Source organism: Phalacrocorax carbo, chromosome 3, assembly GCF_963921805.1.
Source record: "Phalacrocorax carbo chromosome 3, bPhaCar2.1, whole genome shotgun sequence".
In the NCBI taxonomy this organism is placed as follows: domain Eukaryota; kingdom Metazoa; phylum Chordata; class Aves; order Suliformes; family Phalacrocoracidae; genus Phalacrocorax; species Phalacrocorax carbo.
This window is the reverse complement of record NC_087515.1, coordinates 99,322,913-99,343,544: the sequence shown is the minus strand read 5'-3', so window position 1 is coordinate 99,343,544 and position 20,632 is coordinate 99,322,913. Positions and strand designations below refer to the sequence as shown.

At 34.6% G+C, this 20,632-nt stretch overlaps 1 protein-coding gene across 1 annotated transcript in view; it reads right to left on the bottom strand.

The window, feature by feature from the left end:
* Positions 1 to 20,632, bottom strand: part of EYS (eyes shut homolog) — an 888,772-nt gene that overhangs the window by 630,746 nt on the left and 237,394 nt on the right. Inside the window, exons 10-13 of the mRNA XM_064448569.1 lie at positions 15,172 to 15,294; positions 13,668 to 13,781; positions 12,378 to 12,491; positions 11,812 to 11,925 (exon numbers count right to left, since the gene is read on the bottom strand). Of these exons, the coding sequence (XP_064304639.1) occupies positions 11,812 to 11,925; positions 12,378 to 12,491; positions 13,668 to 13,781; positions 15,172 to 15,294 (465 nt within the window). The remainder of the gene's footprint in view (positions 1 to 11,811; positions 11,926 to 12,377; positions 12,492 to 13,667; positions 13,782 to 15,171; positions 15,295 to 20,632) is intronic.

Genomic DNA, 20,632 nt, shown 5'->3' with positions numbered 1-20,632 from the left:
GTGGTCACATTTTAGTATCACGAATGCACTGCTGCTGTTGCTGTCATATCACTTTTTTTTTTTACAAAGCTGTAAATGTATGATTAAAGTTATTTGGATAAGTCCAGGAGCAAATAGGTTATAGGTGAAAAATTTCTTTATGGAAGTATATTAATCAGAATGCAGAATTCATATCTTCTATATTTTTTCTTTATTGTAAAATATTTGTTAGAGAATTTTTGTGCAAATATAGAAATATTAAATGTCTTCTCCCACTGATATATCAGGATTTTTAAATTGGCCATCACAGAGTAGAAAGGTAATATTCACTAAATACAATTAGCTGACAAAAAAGAGAAGGAAAGTATGCCCAACAGATCAAATGTGAAAGAATCACAGTTGTTCATTAATACTTTAATAAGTTCAGCACATCTTTCCAGCTGTGTTATTTCCATTAGACCACTTTAACCTTTTTTCTTGTTTAATTCTTGACTATATTTTATTGATTACAAGAATAGATAGATTGTCTTTACTTTACTAGAAAATTAAAGGCCTCTCTATTAGAATAAACCTGAACAAACCCCAGGAGAATATGCACAAATGATTAAATTATACAGTCAGTTGAAGGACAATTTCCTTTTCAGTGGCAAAATATATTGGATTAAATATTACACCTCTCTATATACGTAAAAGCATATACTCATAGTATATACTATGCTTCTCTATTAGCATACAATATTTATCAAATAATGAATAACGTTTGGAAAATTGTCATATTGTTTGTTTAGGAATGAGAAGCATATTGCATATTCAGAAATGTCATTCTGCTAATATTTATGAGTTCTGTTTTCTACTGTGTTTGCTCATAATACTTCTACAGTAGAATCTCTAAATATCATAAATGAACACTGAAAATAGATTTTTTTTTTTCTACTGAAAGGGACTGTTCTGTTAAGGCTATTATTAAAAGTCAAAAGCATAATTTATAAAAATGACATAGAAAATAAATTACCTGAGATAAGTTTTCATTTCTTTATGTGAAACTATTGACATTTGTTTGTTCATTTTATTTGCTCAGCATAAATCTCTACATGAAACATTTTGATGTGTAGTACAGAATTCTCTTATAATCAGAAATGGCATGTCTTCAATGTTGTTATTCTTTTTGGAAAATAATTTAATAAAAAAGCCATTCGCTACTAACAATTTAAGAAATTAAATCTGACAACAGCTTTCCAAGTCAGCATTTTGCTGTAAAAGTACGGACTGAATCAATGACAAAATATATCTGATTGCAAACTGCTGGCACGATTACAGCAGTATAGTAAAAATAAACTGTCTATGGCTAGTATCAGAACAAGGGTGTCATTTGGATGGCAATTTCCTAAATAATACCAAGTAGTCTATTACTGGTGTTAAACATGCACTCACAAGGACAGAAAGCTTTCAAGGCAGACAAAGCGCCGTCATTGCCAAGTGGTCTGTGTAGGGGTTTGGACAAGAGAGGAATGACCAGCCAGGTACCAGCACCTACCCTTGGGCCCCCAACTGGGGTCAGAGGAAGTAGTTGCGCTGTGAAGTTCTGAAGTGAGTGTCACAGTCCCAGTTCTCCTAGCTTCTCTGACGGAAACTGTGACGCTGATCTGATATTTTGTCATGGTTTTAGCTGGGATAGAGTTAATTTTCTTCACTGCAGCTGGCACAGTGCTGTATTTTGGACTTAGTATGAAAACAATATTGAGATAACACACCGATGTTTTGGTTGTTGCGGGGTAGTGCTTGTACTAGTCAAGGACTTTCCCAGCCTCCCATGCTCTGCTGGGTGCACAAGAAGCCGGGAGGGGAGGGGGCAAAGCTAAGAGAACAGATTCAATCTGGCCAGAGGGATATTCCATATCATGTAATGTCATGCCCAGTATGTTACCTGGGAGGGGCTGGCCGGGGGAGGGAGGAAGCAATCATGGCTCGGGGACGGGCAGTGTCGGTCAGTGGGTGGTGAGCAGTTGTATCGTTTCTGTTTCTGATTTATTTCACTTTTTCCCTTTTCCTTTTTATTATATTATAACAATAATTATCATAATCATTATTATCAATATTATTTTATTTTAATTATTAAACTCTTCTCACCTCAACCCAGAAGTTGTAGGTTTTTTTTCTTTTGCTTTTGCTCTTCCGATTCTCTCCCCCATGCCACAGTGGTGGGGGGAGAGAGTGAGCGGCTGCGTGGTGTTTATTCGCTGACTGGGGCTGAACCTTGACATCTTTGTATCTGATCTTTAGACACTGGCTAACTAAATTATTTATTTATTTATCTATCTATTTATTTATTTTATTGGCATCCAGCTCCAGTAACCTTATGACACTGGTATCGTTGGATTTCAGTAGCCTTGCCTATAGTCTATGTGCCATTGTTAAAAGTTTGATGAAACAGAATGTGTACCATATGAATGAAGGTAATAGCATTCAGCTTCAATGAAATGAGAAAATTACACCAGCTTAAAGGAGGTCAGTAAGGGAAGAATATGGAGAAAAATCTACAACAGACTAATTTTATATGGCTTGCATAAATCCATGAAAAATTTCAAAATTTCATCTTAACTAGGGAATGTTTTTTTTTAAATTTACATTGTTTAGATTATATGATCAGGTTCAGAACACAGAGACCATTTTTTCAAAATGACACTAAATTAATTTCATATATGAAGTAAAAGCCAGTGACTGATGTAAATCTTCCACAATAAACATGTTTTCTTAGATGTTTTCTGTGTTTTCAGTTTTTTGCTTTGTCATCACAATGTCACTGCAACAGCGTTAAATTTCAGTCTTTCTGTAACTCACCTTTCAACAACAGAGCTAAAAGACTCTTCTAACATTAAAGTGGATCACTACAACTTTGCAGGGTAAATTAAGTAAATTGAATGTCATTCAATAAAAGTAAAAATGTGTTTAGTTGTAGGAGGCAATCTGGTATACAAAGGCACTATAAGGCTATATAAAAATAAAATTAAAAAAATACCAAATCTCTGCCCCCAGTCTATATGCAACTTTCTGTTTTCCCGAGACTGTTCTTCTGAAACTAGTAGACACAATTTTAATTAAAAATATTATTTAATCTTTGGTTTGCTTTTCATCAAGCGTATACATCTCAATGGCTCCGACCCCCAAAGGCTTTCATAAACTTATTGTAAAATCCCAGGAACACTAATAAGCAATAAGTTAGATGCCTGAAATTTAAGGTCCCTGCAACTCTAAAGATTAAATGTCTTTATGCCAAATATGAAATTGTCTCTACTAAAAGCTCAAAATTGTCATTTTCTATAACTTTGAAAAGTTTAGATGTACCTCTAAGCTTGCCATTATTTTATAAACTGGCTGCTTAACTTGATTTACTTTGTGGCATAAGAAAACAAAAAGGCTTCCACAGCTGAGATGATTAAAGGCTAGTAAATGTAAATAAAAAACCAGAAGTACCCTGGAAGTGGATAGGAAGAAATACCTGCAGAAGCATGCATATATTGATATTACTTGAAATTAAGCAAAGTATCACTCTAACAGTTTAAAAATATAGCAAGTCTTTTCTTTCAGTTAAAATTTATAGCAAATCCGTTCTTTTCCTTGGAATGCTAATTCTGCTTTCCATGAAAGGAATTGCTTTGTGATTCTATGTATAATCTGTGAAAAGGCATTTTCTGCAGAAGTCATACTAATTGAAAACCAGTGAGTTTGTCTGTTTGGAAGGTTGTTTGAAAAGCAATACTTTGCACTTTTCAAGTAAAAAACATTTCCTTATTTCTGTATGATAATGCAGACCATGCAACAGTGTTGGAACAAAGCATGAGATGGACCCACATCACAAACTTTAAAATGCAAATCACACAGACATGCACATATTATTGCTCCATACCTGTATAAATTTCTGTAAAAATAAACAAAAACAGAAGTTGAATATATTATTTAGGTGCATTTTTTATTTTTAAATGTACAAGTTTATTACTACTAAACAATGAAGGTATGTCTGTATCCACATCTGTGCATTTCAGGTTTCAGCATAAAAGCATGCTTCACTCTTTCTTAGGTAATAAAAAAAGAATGCTACTAAGGCAAACAATTACCACAAATTCATTTCCTACTGAAATATATGGGAATATATGGGAATGATTTCATTCTTTTATCTTACCACTGTTTACTACGTAAGAATTAAAATGAAATTACTAATATATGCAGAAAGCTTACAGAAAGACTCAGTTTTTGCTTATGACCTAGGACCTGTGGTTGTCGTTTTAGTTCAGGTGGCCAAACCCTTCTGTGTTTTGAGATCCTATTTTAATTTTCTTAAAATTTAACAAATTGGCCAGATATTATTTGGAGCAACTGATACCAGCTGCTTTTATTTGTGTATTAGCAGATGACTCTACACCGTAAATAGGCCCACCACGCAGAAAAATAAAGCTGCAAACATTTGTTTCACTGGCCAAAAAAAAAACCCAAATTTGGTAAACTTTTCTTTGAGCAACTGCAATGCCCTCATAATTTGTAAGGCAGCCAGGGAAAACATAACAATGTTGTAAGTCTTTGAAAAGTTGTAGTTTGCACATTCTTTCTGGAAAATTAAGGGCCAGATGCATACAGATTCTCATCTGCAATGAATAGATGTTTTATCATCTACATAACTTAAATCTCCTCCCTGTTCTTATACACCATTCTTCCAGAATGATTAATGAACTTCAAACCCCTTATCTGCTGTAGATGACTGGATTTACACATGCAGTATTCCCAGAGTACTCACGGCTGTAAAGGCTTAGAAAATTTTTCCTGTGGATCAAGAAGTGTCCCAAGGTGCAAACCGAAAGCAGAGCTGAAACTACAACACATACCTCACTAAATTTGTATGGACAGAGTTAAGCAACCAGGACTTTTAGAGATGCCTTTGTGTTCTCTGTGCTGCTGTGGAAGGCTGTGGCTCTCCTACAGATTTTGTCATATCTGCCAGACCCCTGTGGGTATCTAACGTACCCAAGAGTGTCTAAGTTGACACTAGAAATGGCTAGGCAAAAGACTCACTCTCTGAATTGTTTCATTTTGCAGGAATGCCTGAATTTATGTATCTAGGTGGCAACTTTTAAAAACAGTAGCAAATTTGGTAGAAATACCAGAAAAAATTTCCAAAGAAGTTCTGCAGTGACTTCATATATGAGCCAACAGCAAGTCCCAGTTCATACTGATTCCCACTTAGGCATTCCAGAGCCTCTTAGACCAACCTTCTTCTTTATTGCTTAGTCGCAATGTATATTTTCTAGTTAATATACTGCAAACGTTGCCACTCTGCTTCTCTACCCACCTCTTCTCTTTGCTCCTGTGTGCAAAATGCCCGTCATAGCTCTATGCACCAATTTCACTTTTCCTCTAAATAAAATTTTATTTGGCTGTTCAGTGTCAAGAGACCGGCAAAACCAGATATAAACTGATGTTGAACCGGAGATATTCTTTTACGGTCTAACACAGAGAGATGCTAGAAAGAGCCACAGGTCCTGCAAAACTGCCTTTTTGCATGGGTCTTGGCACAGGAAAGACTGAGATTTGGCCTATGAGCACTGAAAAAGTAATTGCTCCATTATCTCTACTCTAGTTTTTTGCCTTCATGAGCACTTAGATTTCTTACTTATTATCTGTTTTGCAATTAGCTGTTGCCATAATAGTGTCCTATGCTGAAAACTCCATTATTACTCTTGCTTTTCAACAGACTTAAGCATTTTTTTTTCTGCTGAGTTGTCTTTCTTACTAGTTTACTTTCTTTTGCAACATGTTTAATGGCCAATTACCATTTTTGCTTTGATCTTAATTGGAACACATTTGGAGACATGTGTCATTAAGGCTGCAACAAATAAGTAGACATTTCCTCAGAACTGAATTTCAGTTTTCCTCTACAGTTACGTATATAGTTACATATATTTGATTAAAAAGGTCATACCTATTAGCAATATCTAGACCAAACACATATAGTGCATTTTTTTAAATGAGTCATGTAATAATTTGGATCAAAGGATAAACTGCTTTGCTCCATTTATTAAAAGAAGTTACTAAGTAGCTTTTTTTTTTTTTTAAGGAAAAAAATAAATATTCATGTCAACTCTTACCAGGCTATCACATACCAAATATAGAATCTCTACCTGAAAGGGACATTTTCATGCTTTCTTCCTTCCTGAGCTTTCTTTGGGAATAACAGAACGCTGGCTCACTCCATGCGTCACAGAAATGTTAGTAAAGTAGTTTGGTTCACCTTTGCCTTAAATACCAATGTAGAAAATGGGGAAAATTTGCAGTTCTGGTGTGAGAGGGCAAGATCTGTTCTTAGCTTTCAATCCCAAGTAAGAACAAAGCAGCCTTATAAATCCTACTTTATCTTCTGTAAAAATGAGCTGGTCTAGAAATTGTAGTGGGATCATTCTCCTTTTGCATGCTAAGAATGCTGAAAAGCAGCATGCCTGATGCGGGGACAGTCCCACTTTATATGCTCTCAGCAAGCACTGACAGAATCATAGAACCTTTAGGGTTGGAAAAGACCTCTAGGATCATCAAGTCCAACCAACAACCCAACACTACCACGTTTCCTAAACCATGCCCTAAGGTGCCACATCTACACATCTTTTAGATGTCTCATAGTTATGAATAACTTCATTGATGTGGCTGTGTGATACGTAAAATGTTGGTGCTTCAGAGTTGTGAACAGTAAACTTGCATTTATTACTATGGACTTGGCTGTTTGTTAGAAGAATATTTGAATATACCACAGGTTCTTAACAAAACACCAAAAACACCAATACATCGAAATATGGATGAAATGGCTAATGATTAGAGTGAAGCACCTAGAGGTACTTTGAAAGTAGATACGGAATACTAGAACAACCAAAAAGTGTAAGAAAGACTCCGCTTCTACGTGGTGGGCCAGTTTTACTAAAATCGATGAACCAGTGTTTTATCAGTGGAGCATTTGAGCACGTCTTCTACTAAGATATCTTTGAACAATTGAATGAACTGCAGGCATGACCTCCCCTTCCCTTCATACAACTGAGCAAGAGCCAGATAAAATCTGTAAACTGTTGTACTCCTCCAGCTGTAAGTTATAGGAAGACTTAAAACCAAGGAAAGCAAATAAAACTAGCCGTCCAAAAAGACAGTTCTGATTTTCCTGGCATGGATGGAAGGATATAATCGGTGTGTTTCAGCCTTATAACAAAAAAAATATCTTAAGACAAAAATGTACCTTGCTAAGCTATAATGGAGACCAGCAAGGGCCTGAAAAATATGGTAGGTTTGAGGTTTGGAAAATTTTTTTTTTACTCCTTAGCATGGAGGAATGAGAGGTCTTTCTCTCTTTCACTGAAAATGAAAGGGCATATTGATTTCAAAATGTGATAATTATAAATCTCTGCTTCCTATTATTCTCTGTAAATAAATACTTTCAGGTCTGCATTTAACATGCTTCCACATGGAACAACCAGTATGGATGTAAATATAGATAAAATATAGGTATATATTTTATATATATAAAATATAACAATGGGGACTATAAAGTTTACTAATTGCACTGTTCTTGAAGTGTGTATTAATTTTTAATGGATCATGACAGTATTTCCTGACAGAGACATGGGAGCTTTCATTCTACCTTGAACAAAACTGTTAGGACCCCTAAATGAGATACAGTCTCACAATGTTTCTCATATACTCTGCTCTCTTTTGAAGCACTTGATATCAATTCCATAATAGCTGTGATTCTATTATAGAAAGGCTACAATTGTAGAATCAATATCATAATAGAAAAGTTATTATGATAACTCCCCAGCTAGGGCTCTGTAATGGAATCAAGCTCATAAGAGGGCTGAGAGGCCTGCTTAACACTGTAATAGATAAATTACTGCCAAAGACACTATCAGTGATAATGTATTGGCCAGAACTGTAGCTGAATATACGTCTGAGCTGTTTGTCTCCTGTTGCTAATATTAAAATCTTTGATTTCTCCTGCACCCAAATCAAGTTTATCTTCCTTTCTGCTCCCAGTTCCAATAGTTACTTTGCCAGTAGGGAACGCAACAGAAAACCAGCTGATCCCCTTTCTGTGTTTCTGAACAACTTAACTTCAGAATGTCCTCTGATAAAAAATGTCCAATATACATGCCTGTCAGTGTTGTACCTCAAATATGATAGAAAACGGGTGGAAAAGGGAGACACTTATAAAATAGTAGTATATTTGGAAGGACTAATGCTTTAGAACCAGGCAGAAGCAACTATACCTGATATATACTTAGGTTAAATCTTGTATGAAAAGAACATTATACTACAGTATCTGTAAGAGGCAGCACAGTAAATAGCATTTCAGCATTTAAGTGTGAGGTGTAATAGTGATTTGTACTATACAAGTCAGGGACAGAGCACTAGTGAAAGCAGACAGAAACAGAGAACTGGACCTTAAAAAGTGGACTGTCCTACTGGGCTAATTAGAACATATTCAAAAGCACATACCATATTTGTGGCCTAGATAACTATTATAAATTGCAAAAGTATATTTTATAAATCTAGATGCTATTATTTTTTCCCATTTGACCTTAGTTACAGCACATTCTCAGTGAGGCTCAGTTTCTTCTAGGATTTCTGTGTGGGTTTACACAAGAATCTTTTCAGTAATAACATAATCTGATATAGATATTTTTTCTTTAATAAAATCTTGAGCTCCTTCCAAACCAAGGTCAGAAGAGTTATGATATAAAAATATATGGACTTTGAAAATCATTATTTTATACCTCATCAGGACTACAGGTAAAGAAAAAAAGAAATTCAATTTTCTCCTCCACAGGACAAGGAACTTGGCTGAAATCGGATGAAAAGACTTCAATTATCATATTTAGTAATTAGAACATTATTAGAAGTGGACAAGGATGTTATTTCTTATCTGGAAGTCTTACAAGTTTCTTCAGTTTTCTTTTGAATTATGCATAGATGGACTGCTAGTACCCTCAAGCTGTTTAGCTGAACATTTGGGAAAAGTCAAAGGTAGCAATTTCAGTGGCAGTAGTCCCAATGACATACTAGAATCTATAGAAAGATCAGTGATCTACACTAACTGTGGGGAAATCCTCTGTCAGGGGAACACTGATGGAGAGGAATGCATTAGTTTTTTCACTGTTAGAGTTACAGCAACACCATCAGAAGACATCTTCTCCCAGTGCTCTCCATGCATTGACTTTACCATGGAAACTGGGTTTTCTAAAAATGTTTGTGCCCACAGGAAAACTAAAATGTCATTCACAGATCAGGTTTATAGAGTTAATTTGCAAAGCCCGGGCTGTTGGACATCTGAAGAAAAATCCAGATATATACTACTGCCCAAAGCTTGAGGTATCTTCCAGTATTCTGTGGAAGCCAATGGAATGTGTTAAAATATTCTGCCAAAGTAGACAGATTCATGCTTTAAAACAAAGAAACAAACAAAACAAAGCACACAAGAAAAAGACAAGAAACTGTGAGTATACAATAATTAATAAAATTTCAGATGAATTTTTATATTAATATAGGACTAATGTAAAAGTGTTTAAAATACAAAAGTACATATTCAGGATATCAAGAAGTTTGCACCACATAAAGGTGAGAAGTAGCTATACTTGCTCTTAAAAGAAGGGAAATAGAAAGAAAACAAAAATGTGAAGATTTTTCTGTTTTCTCTTTAAAAAGAAGAGGAAATAAAGGGGAAGAAAAAGGAATATGGAAGAATCAAAGCTTTCTGCTCGTAGGCTTTTTGCATAGTCTCCTTGTCAAAATAAACAAATGAGAATAGTCAAGAAAAAGAGGAAGAAAGAAAGAAAAAGATATGCAAACCAGTTTCTGTAGGTAGAATCCATTTCTAGCTTAATCTGACAGGTTACCTTTTGTATGAATGCACCTGAGTGTCCAAATTGTGCTCTGAATTCCTTAATTCTACATTCTATATAGTGGAGGTGTGCTGTATACATCCTGATCAACTGGTATATTATATGTTCCTAATCGTGGTGCATACCCTTCAAGTCAGATTTTGTGATGGGAAAATCAAACCACTACAACGTATTATGGAAACACAACTTCAGATTGCTTTCCAAGGAAATGACAGCATTCATAAAACAGCATTTATGCTTTACTACTGAGAATAACAGAAGCAAGAAAATCTGTGAAAATATTCCAAAAACAAAACAGATATTCCTATGTAACTTCCACTATTAATATCACATATGTACTTTCTTAATGAAGTAGTTCTGTTACCTGTAATTAGTGCACACAAAAATATTCTTTACAATAACCTGAGTATTTCCACACAATTAGAAAACATAGTTAACTCCCCGTTATGTTGTCTTACTGTGAATCTGTTAAAGACTACATTTATAGCAGTTTATTACTAAATAAACAGATGGTGTGAGATGGAGTTAGAGTTTTCATATGAAACTAATTCCACTTTTATTTACTCCATCATAAATCTAGGTAACATCAGTATAAGAAATTGATCTTGAAAGGTGCTGAGTAAACCTGTAAGGATTTAACCAGTCTCAAAAAAATCTTTTATTTCAAAAAGAATCCTATAGATTCTAGACAACCTGTACCAAGAATGCTATGTTTTCAGAGGTCTCATTTACCATTTATGAATCTTGCCAGCAGGGTTTAACTTTTCCACTGGGAGTGTTAGACACAGCTTACTTCTTGAAGGATGACTACAGAAATGTTGGCTTTCTGAAATTTTATTCACTTACTTAAATATCTGAATACCAAAGTTTTCTGAAAACTTCGCTCCTTGTGAAGCAAGTACTTAAGAGACCAGTATTTCCAAGCATGTACTGAAAATGATTTCACATCTTTCTGCGAACAGGCAATTCTGATACTGCAGTACTCATTTACTCATTATTATACTAGATTTTATTCATCAGAACATAAATTAAAACTAATAAAAATGACAAACTAAATTTTGACCATTAACTACAATAATAAGAACAAACATTAGAGCTCACTCTTTTCTCATGAATGATGAATTTAATGCAACCATATTCCCTAAAGGAGAAAAGCCCTGCTGTCTCAACATACCAAGAAAATTGCCTTTTAATGATTATTCTGGAATTGGAAGTATGTATCATTATATTAAATCATGAAGTATGTATCATTATATTGAAATGCAGGAGGAAAAATGTGTTTATATTTATATGATTTATAAATCAACAAGTGGCTTTAATTGAGATTATTACTTGAACTAGATTTGCTCAAGAACACCGCACAATTAGTTATTTTAAATTATTTTAGCAGTGAGTGTTTAAAATTGAACCCCAGAATTTCTATGAGAAAGGTCATAATAAAGCTTGCATTTTAAGTGTATTTCCTTTAAAAACATAAACAGAAATAATCACGCACAATTTGTGGATTCCAAGATAAACATAAATTGTTTTCTAAGAATGAAAAAATAATTTTAAAAATGCCATGACCAATCAAATTAAAGAGAAAAATATGTGGAAAAGCAACCAATCTTTGTGATGGCAGCTTAATGGGCATATGCCTATCATTTTGTAAATAATCTTACTCTGTTCACAAACTGATTTTAAAGTATCCATTTTGATTAATAAATAAATGCTCTTAGTAGATGTATAAACAAAGTTTACTTCACATTACTTGCAGCCTCAGGCATAATTGGCTGGTCAGTTTAAAAGCTTTCTTTGAGAAAATGAAGGACTAATAATGCTGGAGGAAGAGTGAAATGAGTTCAGACAATTGACAGAAATGCTTACTAAAGTTAATTATGTTTGCTTTCCCCTCTCCCTTGGTGTTCATTACCTTTAAACGGAGCCACACATTGGCAGAAATAATTGCCAGGTTGGTCAATGCAGGTGGCTCCATTCTTGCAGGGAAATGAAGCACACTCATCTATATCTGTTTCGCATCTTGCACCTTTGAAAAGATGAAAGATTTGTAAGCATTTAATAAGACAATCAGGTGCCAATTTCTAATTCATTTGCACCACAAGAATCTCAAGGAACTTGTGAGGAGAAACTAACATAAATCAGCCAAATAAAGAGCCACATAGACTCATGTCACCATCCATTTAATTCTTATCACCACAAATACATAACAACTTATTTCTGAGTTGCTAAATGGTAACTAATCTTCCTGTGTGTGGAAGCTTTGAGGGCCTTTTTAAATGCAGACTAATTTATCTTGTGCTATTTAGTTTACAGATGGAATCAGTGTTCCAGTTTGTTGGAATGCAAATGAAACATTAGACCAGGGCAGATAAAGAGAAATGAGAAGGAAACACAAGCAAATTAGTCAGTGATGTCTTAATGGATGCTTTGTGGATTACCTCGATGTGGAAAGCAAGGTTTACTATGAATACAACTCACCAGTAAAGCCAGGTAGACAGATGCATTCATAGCGACCAATAAGGTCTGCACATGATGCATTATGAAGACATGGAGAAGAGTGACATTCATTTATATTTGCTTCACAAGTCGTGCCTATAAATATAGAATCAGGCAGAGGGGAGAGAAGTTACTGCATAGCACATAGAGTTAAATATCAACATATTTTTTAACTGAATATAGCTCACACACTGGAATGTATTTGACACCCTTTTTATATTTGTATTTGGGTGTCTATGACAATATGTTGATATTTTTAATGTTTGAGATATTCACTAATTTTCCCAAAAGATTAAAAGTACAATCATTGAATAGATTCCTAAGGCTTAAAGCAGACAATGTTCTTATTATAATAATATAGAAGAATAGAAAACAAATTACGTTAAATATAATAGACTGCATTGCAATGACATGAGAGGAAATATTCCTTGTGTTCATGATAAAGCAACAGATGTATTCCCAGAAAATGGAAGAAGAAATCTGATGTAGAAAAGAATGCAATTTATTCCAGTCTAGGCTGTAGCTAACATAACCACATAGCTACTTAAAGTATAAGAATAGTCTCTTGCTAATATTTCTGAGGGAACTTAATTTTTTATCATTTGAAGAATAAATGAAAAATGACATCAATTGTGAGGTTTGGGAAGTTCAAAGAATTTTAATAAATAAAAATCAAGTGTTAGGTGTTCTGAATATAACTAGCAGTAGAAATGTAATATTTTGCCCTGTAACATTTGAATTATAGATTGCTTCGTATTTCAATGATTAAAAATCCATGATGTTTAAAAAATGATGCACTAAAAAGAAAATGGATGCACTTTAAATTCCTAATATGCACTGAAAGGAAAGAATAGCTGCAGATATTAATGCATCCACTTATCAAAGTGATTACATTTTTCATATAAATTGTACAAATATGCCAAGAACAAAACCTTTCCCACAAAGGTATTTTCTCTGATTCTATTAGATTAACTCTGCCAACAGTTTAAAAAGCTTACAGAAAACAATATATGCTATTTGCAGAATTTCACTGAACCCCGCTGATCCATTTTCAACAGCTAAGCCACCAGCCAGCAGAAAACACCTAGTTCCATGCTGTTGTGGAATCCAAGTAGATAACTTTAGTCAAGATGTACTTACGCTGAATGTACATGTTTATAACTTCAGGTGACACTAAAATAAGTATACATGCATCTCATCTGATATGTTAAAAAATTGGTGTAAGACTCAAAGTAGATTTACGAAGTGATACTTCTGTGGATCTTTTAATACCTTGAAATCCATGCTGACAGATGCAACTGAAGGCATTCAGATGATCAATACAAGTAGCTCCATTGTGACAAGGGTCACTAAGACACTCATCCACCTCAATCTCACAGTTATTACCTGGGAACAAGTGAAGGATTCACTTCATTAGGAACATGCCACCGGTGAGTCACCAGTGCAAGCAGCAACAACAAAACGAAATAACTGAGGTTAGGTACAGGGGACTTTAACCAATGAGCTGTAAATTGTCTTTGGGGAATTCACTTCTTGTTGATTAAAGGTAGAAGTGAAATTTATATATTATATACAATGTTCAACAGAGACCTGGTGGGAATTTTAAGGATGTATTTATAGGTGTACTCAGAAATTTGCATCTTTTCATATTTTAAGCGCAGTGAAGTCTTGAGTTCTCCTGAAACATCACAAAAGCATATGTTTTGTAAGACCAAATATTAAAATATCACAGCCGTTTTCTGTAATATTCTTTTTAATTCACTAATTAATTTCTGGATTTGTTATGAAGATTTCTATGGGAAATACAGGGAAAGGATTCCATTATGGCCAAATATTTTACTAGATTTTTTTTAAACTAATAATAAAAATGTTAGCTATTGCCATATATTTTTAAATATGCAGAGGAAAAAATTATAGATGCTGATTTATAGTTGAGAAAGATGTACCTAATTTTTTTTTTCTGGCCTTAGAGGAAGAACAAAGCTCAGAAACTATTTTCTGCATTTTGTATATGAAATATCCAAACAGATGATAATGGCCTCAAATTCAAGATCTGAATTCTGGTTGCCTGTGTCCTCCTTGACTACCAGGAGAGAACCCTAGAGTCATCCTATTCCTGCTTTGAGACCGTCAAAGTCCCTGCAGTTAGACAGGATGGATCTGGGCTGCAGAGCTGACCTGCCACTCAGGGAATTCCTACCGCACTTGATTATTTCATCATACAGGTGATCAAAAAGATTTGAATCTGTCTCTAGAAAGGATTTTTTTTTTTTAAACACTGCAATCTGGAATTACCATAACGGTATGCTGACATGACAAACTAATTTTAATCTAGTCAGGCACTGTACTAATGACAGTGACCTGCAGGGTAGGTTTAAGCATGAGCAGTTAAACCTGCCCAGGATCTTGGATGTATATTTGGCAGTTGAGGCCCTTGTTACTGCAGCCTTATTTTTACAGGAAGCACAAAGCAGATAAATTAAGGCCAGCTTGCACATGGCTGGGAGTTGCAATCACATCAGTGTAAGACAGACCCTGTCTAAAATAGTGTAAAGTAAGAGTTATTGGAGTGAAAATAGTCCCTTGTAGTCAGTATTTTTTACAGCTGAATACTTTTACACAGCCAAGTACTTTTTATGTGCCAGGGAACAAAAGTTGCTTCTGCCTGAATCAGAGGCACACTGCTAAATTATAGCTATTGCTACTTTTGAATAACCTTCTTTTCTGTGCTTTAGGACAGGCTTAAACATGCTAAACAACACTCCTTTGAACCCACCTATAAAACCAGGTGCACAGAAACAAAGGTAGCCACCCAATATGTCTTTACAGATGCTGGAGGCTCCACACGGTTGTGAGAGGCAGGCAGCCACACCTACTTCGCAAAACTGACCAGTAAAACCTGATGAAAAATAGAGTAACAGAGGACATAAAAACTTTATTATCACATTTAGTCTGAGAAAACAGACAAGTGAGAGACCAATTTGGCTAAGTAGTTTTGTGTTCTTATATTTCAAAATTTTATTTAGGATAGAGTAAAATAGTTCAGTTTCTTTGAAAGCTTCAGTTTCATATGCAAAGCACTTCTAAGTGGAACAAAAGAACTGTATGAGAAAGCAATAGCTGTAATAAGAATAAAAACCATTCAAGAAACAATGGGTCTTCAAGAGAATTTGATAGAAGGTCAATATCTTCAAGTGGTTTTATGCAGATACTCCTATTTTTATTGAAGTACGAGTGAGCACACTGTTGATAAAGCCTCCTCATTTTTAGTGTGGTGTTCTATACACCACACTAAGAAAACATCCTATGCTTCCAAGCCAAAAAGAAAATTGTCCCAATCCATTCTGTTATGAAGCAGGTATTACAAGACCTGGCACATTTTGCAGCTTATTGGTATTGATTTTTTGAACCAGTTAACTTATAGTTAATAAGAAACCTAATCTTGTGAAACATTGAGCATCCATGTTTCCTGTTGAGGTCTACGTATGCACAAAATTTAAAAAAGAAAATCAAAGATAAAATATGAATCTACATTTTACACTTAGGGTATATTGGCCATGGTATTATAGTTTCTGAAGCCATCATCCAGCAAGAAAATCACATGGTTCATTGATGACAGCACCTTTATTTTAGAACATACACAGTAAATAATTGCAAGAAATATACTTTGTTTGTCTTAAAAATAGCTGTTTTCAAACCCAATAAATATTTTTAATTAATTGATATACAGCAATTAAAAAATCAGTCATCATGTGTGGAGCTAGGATCCAAGTGCTGAATATAAACGCCAGCTTTCAAATTTAAGACATTTTTGTGGTAACTTTTGTTCTAAAAAATCAGTGAGTTAAAGTATAAGAAGTATAGATTTCTGTTCTGCTATTAACTGAGGCCTTAAAAAGTTTCTAAAGATTTTTAGATTCTTGCAAAAATAGTGTTCCAGCAAAGATCAAAAGAGACTGGACCAATTTATTATAATTTAACAATTACAGCATGAAAAGCCACTAAAGACTTAAAGCAGAGATTTGGTTCAGTGAGCTAAATATAATTAATTCCAATGTCTTACAAACTTGGATACCAAGTCTGGCTGAAGATCTGAACTTCACATTTAATTTTAAAAAAGATTTATAAAGGAATGCCGTGCCTCAGTAGCATAGGTATTGGAAGAACAGATGCTAGCATGCCATTGAGTTGCCCCAAATCTGACCTTGTGTTCATCAACGTTTTACACAACAAGGAGAAAAAAGAAGGATCTTCGGTCAAAGATGTCCAAAGAAATCTGTATTCCTACAGTGTACTGTGATAGCTTTAAAAACTAGGCATAACCCTGTTTTTATAGCATTTATGAAGTGCAAATCCAGAGTAATACATTATTACAAAGTTTTAAAAGTTCAGTCCTGCTTGGGCCTAGTTTAGCATAGTCTTGAAATTAAGTAAAATGTAAACCATGTCCTTAGGGCATGACTGAAGAGCTCCTGATAGGGAAGATGATTTTTTAGTTTTTGAACAGCTGCTTAGATGAGGTAAGACAGCAACTTCTGACCATCAGGGTAAATTGCTGAAACATACTGCTCTTTAGAAATCCTGGCTTGTATAACAACCCTTTTAGGCATAAATACAAGACAATGCATATTAAAACTGCCCTACACATGCAGTTGTTTTGGTTTCTAAATCAGTAGATGCAGAAAGGTGTCTTCAAGCTATGTTTCAACTCCATCCCAAACACCAGCTGTGCAATGTTCTCATACAGCTGAAGATTTCCTCCCTGTTGATTGCTGTTAAAAATGTAAGCATCTCTCTCATTTTTGGATTCATAAATAGCTGTTAACATCTGCTTACTGAAGTACTACATAAAACTAATATAAAAAATTACAAAGAAGTAAAATGGAAACATTAATCAATGATGGTAACAGTTATACAAAGATATATGTAAAAATCCTACATGTGGTTACGTGATTTTCATCCAAGTGGAGATACTGAATATAGAAAAGCCAACATGATTTTTTTGTTTGACAAACTAAAAATAAATATTGATAACAACTTTATAGTTGTTAAATTAAATAAAGATCTTAACCTATCTATGCTATTATTTCTGTGTTTTGATAATTACCAAAGTGTTGCAGCATGGACAAATATATCTGAAGTTACTATACTAAGTTGAAGAACAAAGGGTGGTTTCAGGGCCCAATTTTAATATTAAACGTCTGGTTTTGTGTAAAGTTTCTCATCAAAACAGATTCAGCAACAATACTTAAGAATATACTATTTCCTATAAAAAGAAATGAGCAAGTGTCAGTTTATTTTTGTGCTACAGCCACTCAAAAGATACTTGATGAATTTAGATAATGGAAATTTAGGAGCAGAGTATTTAATTTTTTTTTTTTTTTTCAGAAATGACACATTTACATTCTTCAGACATTTCTTTCTGATAAACACAAATGCCTCATGACAAAAGTGATTTTTACTAGTCAGACTGTGACACTTAAACTCTCCAGGGACATCATTGCACTGTGATCCATTCTGACATAGTCCAGCCACAAAGGGATTTATGGCAATTTCACTACATGGCTCCTTATATTCTGGATGGCAAGTACATCTGAACCTATTAACTGGAACCTCACATTAAGGGTTATTGTCAGGGCCAGAAGGATTTGATATGCATTCATTCACTCTTATTGAACAAATATTACTTCTGGGGAAAAAGTTACATGGTTCCTGTTAAAATTACAGCTGGGAAAAACTTAAAGAGACTGAAAGAAACAAATGTCAGAATTTAATAAACTCATTTAAACCTGGATAATATTTTCACCGTTGTTAAGATTCTTATACACAAACACATTACTAATTTCTCCTTATTGGCACTGGATGTGGTAATAATAATATACGAACCATTTTACTAATTTTGTTTTTGAGATAGAGTGATTGTTATTGTTTTTGTCATTCAACACCTATCATAATGAAATCTGACTTTTGTGTGGGTCTTCTAGAATTTCTAATATAAAAACTTTACTTATTGCAAGAAAAATATGTAAAAATTGTAAAAACTATTGAACTAAGCATAGTTGAACAAAATAGAGAAAGGGTAATGAAGAGGAAAAATCATCACCTTTGGATGAAAGACAGGGAAAAAATGGTGTTGTTGCCTCAGACAATACAACAGCAAAGTGTTTTACTGTGACCATCTGCTCTAATAAACACATGTGGTTGTTGTATTGAAGTAACCAGTGACAACTATAAACGACACAGTGGAAGGTACAATTTTCTCTGTCGTATCCTTCTCACATATAGGGTTTCTGGAACTCGGAAATCAAGACCCACTAATTCTCAGTGAAGACAATTCAAACTTCAGCAATTAGAATAGAATAACAGAATTACTCTAAAAGTTTTAAAACAATCATATTCTAAAATCAAAGAGACTGAGAAATGATGCACGTGCTGCTTTAAGAAAGCTTCTGTGTTCTCTGAAGACTGCTCATTTTCACAAGCAGGCTTCCTTATCTGACAACAGCCGCAATCTCAAAAATGGTATTCTGTTCCTGTAAGAAATTCAGTTGTCATTTTATTTCCCAGTCTAGCTTGGGGACAAGTCAAAACTTGTGTTTATGTACACATAATCTGAAAGAAAGTTAAAACATGTTGCCAGAATGTGCTATTACAAGTATTTAGGGTGTTTGTACTTCAGTTTCTTACCTACATATTCCGTTCCTGAAATAAATAGATAAATATTCTAAGGCAAAATAATTTCAACAGAGTTACAATTTTCTGTCATTTAGGTTTGAAGTGAAGTGTTTCAACAGTTTTAAATCTTTTGCAAAGTAGTAAGTGAAAAAAATAAATCTCCTAGGCCAAAAGAGTTTCTAGTGCATCATGGCAGCATTTTCTGTTGAAATAACATTTAATTGGATATTCCTAAAAAAGCTCTACAGGCAGCTGAAAAGTTATAATTACAAATTGCTTTTAATTTTATATTATGATTTTCTGACAGGAAGACTGATTTTTTTTTTCCTAGCAAAAATTGAAGCTCAATGTAGTCTGGATAGGAATGTTAAATAGCAGTCAGTCCACCTTCTGCTTACACTTGCTCAATTTAGTATCAACAAATACATGTCCATTTTTAAATATTCTTGACACCACACAAGTTCTGCCTCAGTCATACTAGGTTGTTTACTATAAACACTAATGTGGCAATGATGGCAAGCTGATGTATCTGTCACTGGCAATAAAAGGCTAAAGATATCTAGGCTAAAGATAATATATATTCTCAAAGATGGATTTGCTCTAAGGCTGGGACCGAATGAAGCTTGGTTGGCCTAGATCAATTCTGATTCAGATAGTTCCCAGTGGACAGACCTCACAGGCAGACCTTGCAGAGCTGGAAGCGTACCATATGTGAGCCTGAATCCACATGCCTTTCTGGCCCTCCTCTAGGCTTTTACTAAGCAATTACTGTTGTCCAATTTGTCCTAGTCACCTCTGTGCTAGGGCAGAAACTCTGGGTGCAGGAGCAGTAATTTCCCTTCACTGATACATTTGCAGTTGTTGCTCAACCCTGGAGATATGTTTTTACCTACGCATGCTTCAGGTGTGCTCCTACACAGGAGAGTTAAAAGACATTATTTTCATTTCATGAAACCAGTCCATTGTGGAATCAGACTGAAATTCCAGGTTAGTATAAACTCTATGTACCTGAATGTAGGTTATCTGGCATATTTACAAATCAACAAGTTGTCAGATTAAACCGAGTTCTGTCAACAGTAACAAACTGTTCTCTAACAGGTTGGTCACTACTTTTTGAACGCCAGTGCTTTTCTGACAATAATCTTCATTCACCAATGAACTCTAGCAGTATGAATAATAATGACTTTTTTTCTAGGTTTCATGATCAAAATCTGAATATCTACAGTTGCATACAGAGGCACAAATCCTTTACAGCAATAAATATTAAAAGGCTTTGGGAGACGGGTAATGGTTGGCAACACACACATTCCATTCATGTCATGTGGTGACTCTGTGTGGCAGCTCTACATCTTACACTGTAGTGTAAGCCAGTACTGTGCTCAGCTAGGTTTAGTTTAATAATTTTAATCAACTTTTATTCTTCACATAAGGAACATGATGGCAAGGCAGGCAGGGCACAACCTCACTGACAAGCAATACAGTCCCACAGTAGCTAAATAAGAAGGTCTGAGGAGGTCCAATGCTGGTAACCAGGGTCTGCCATGGCCCAGTGATGACCAGAC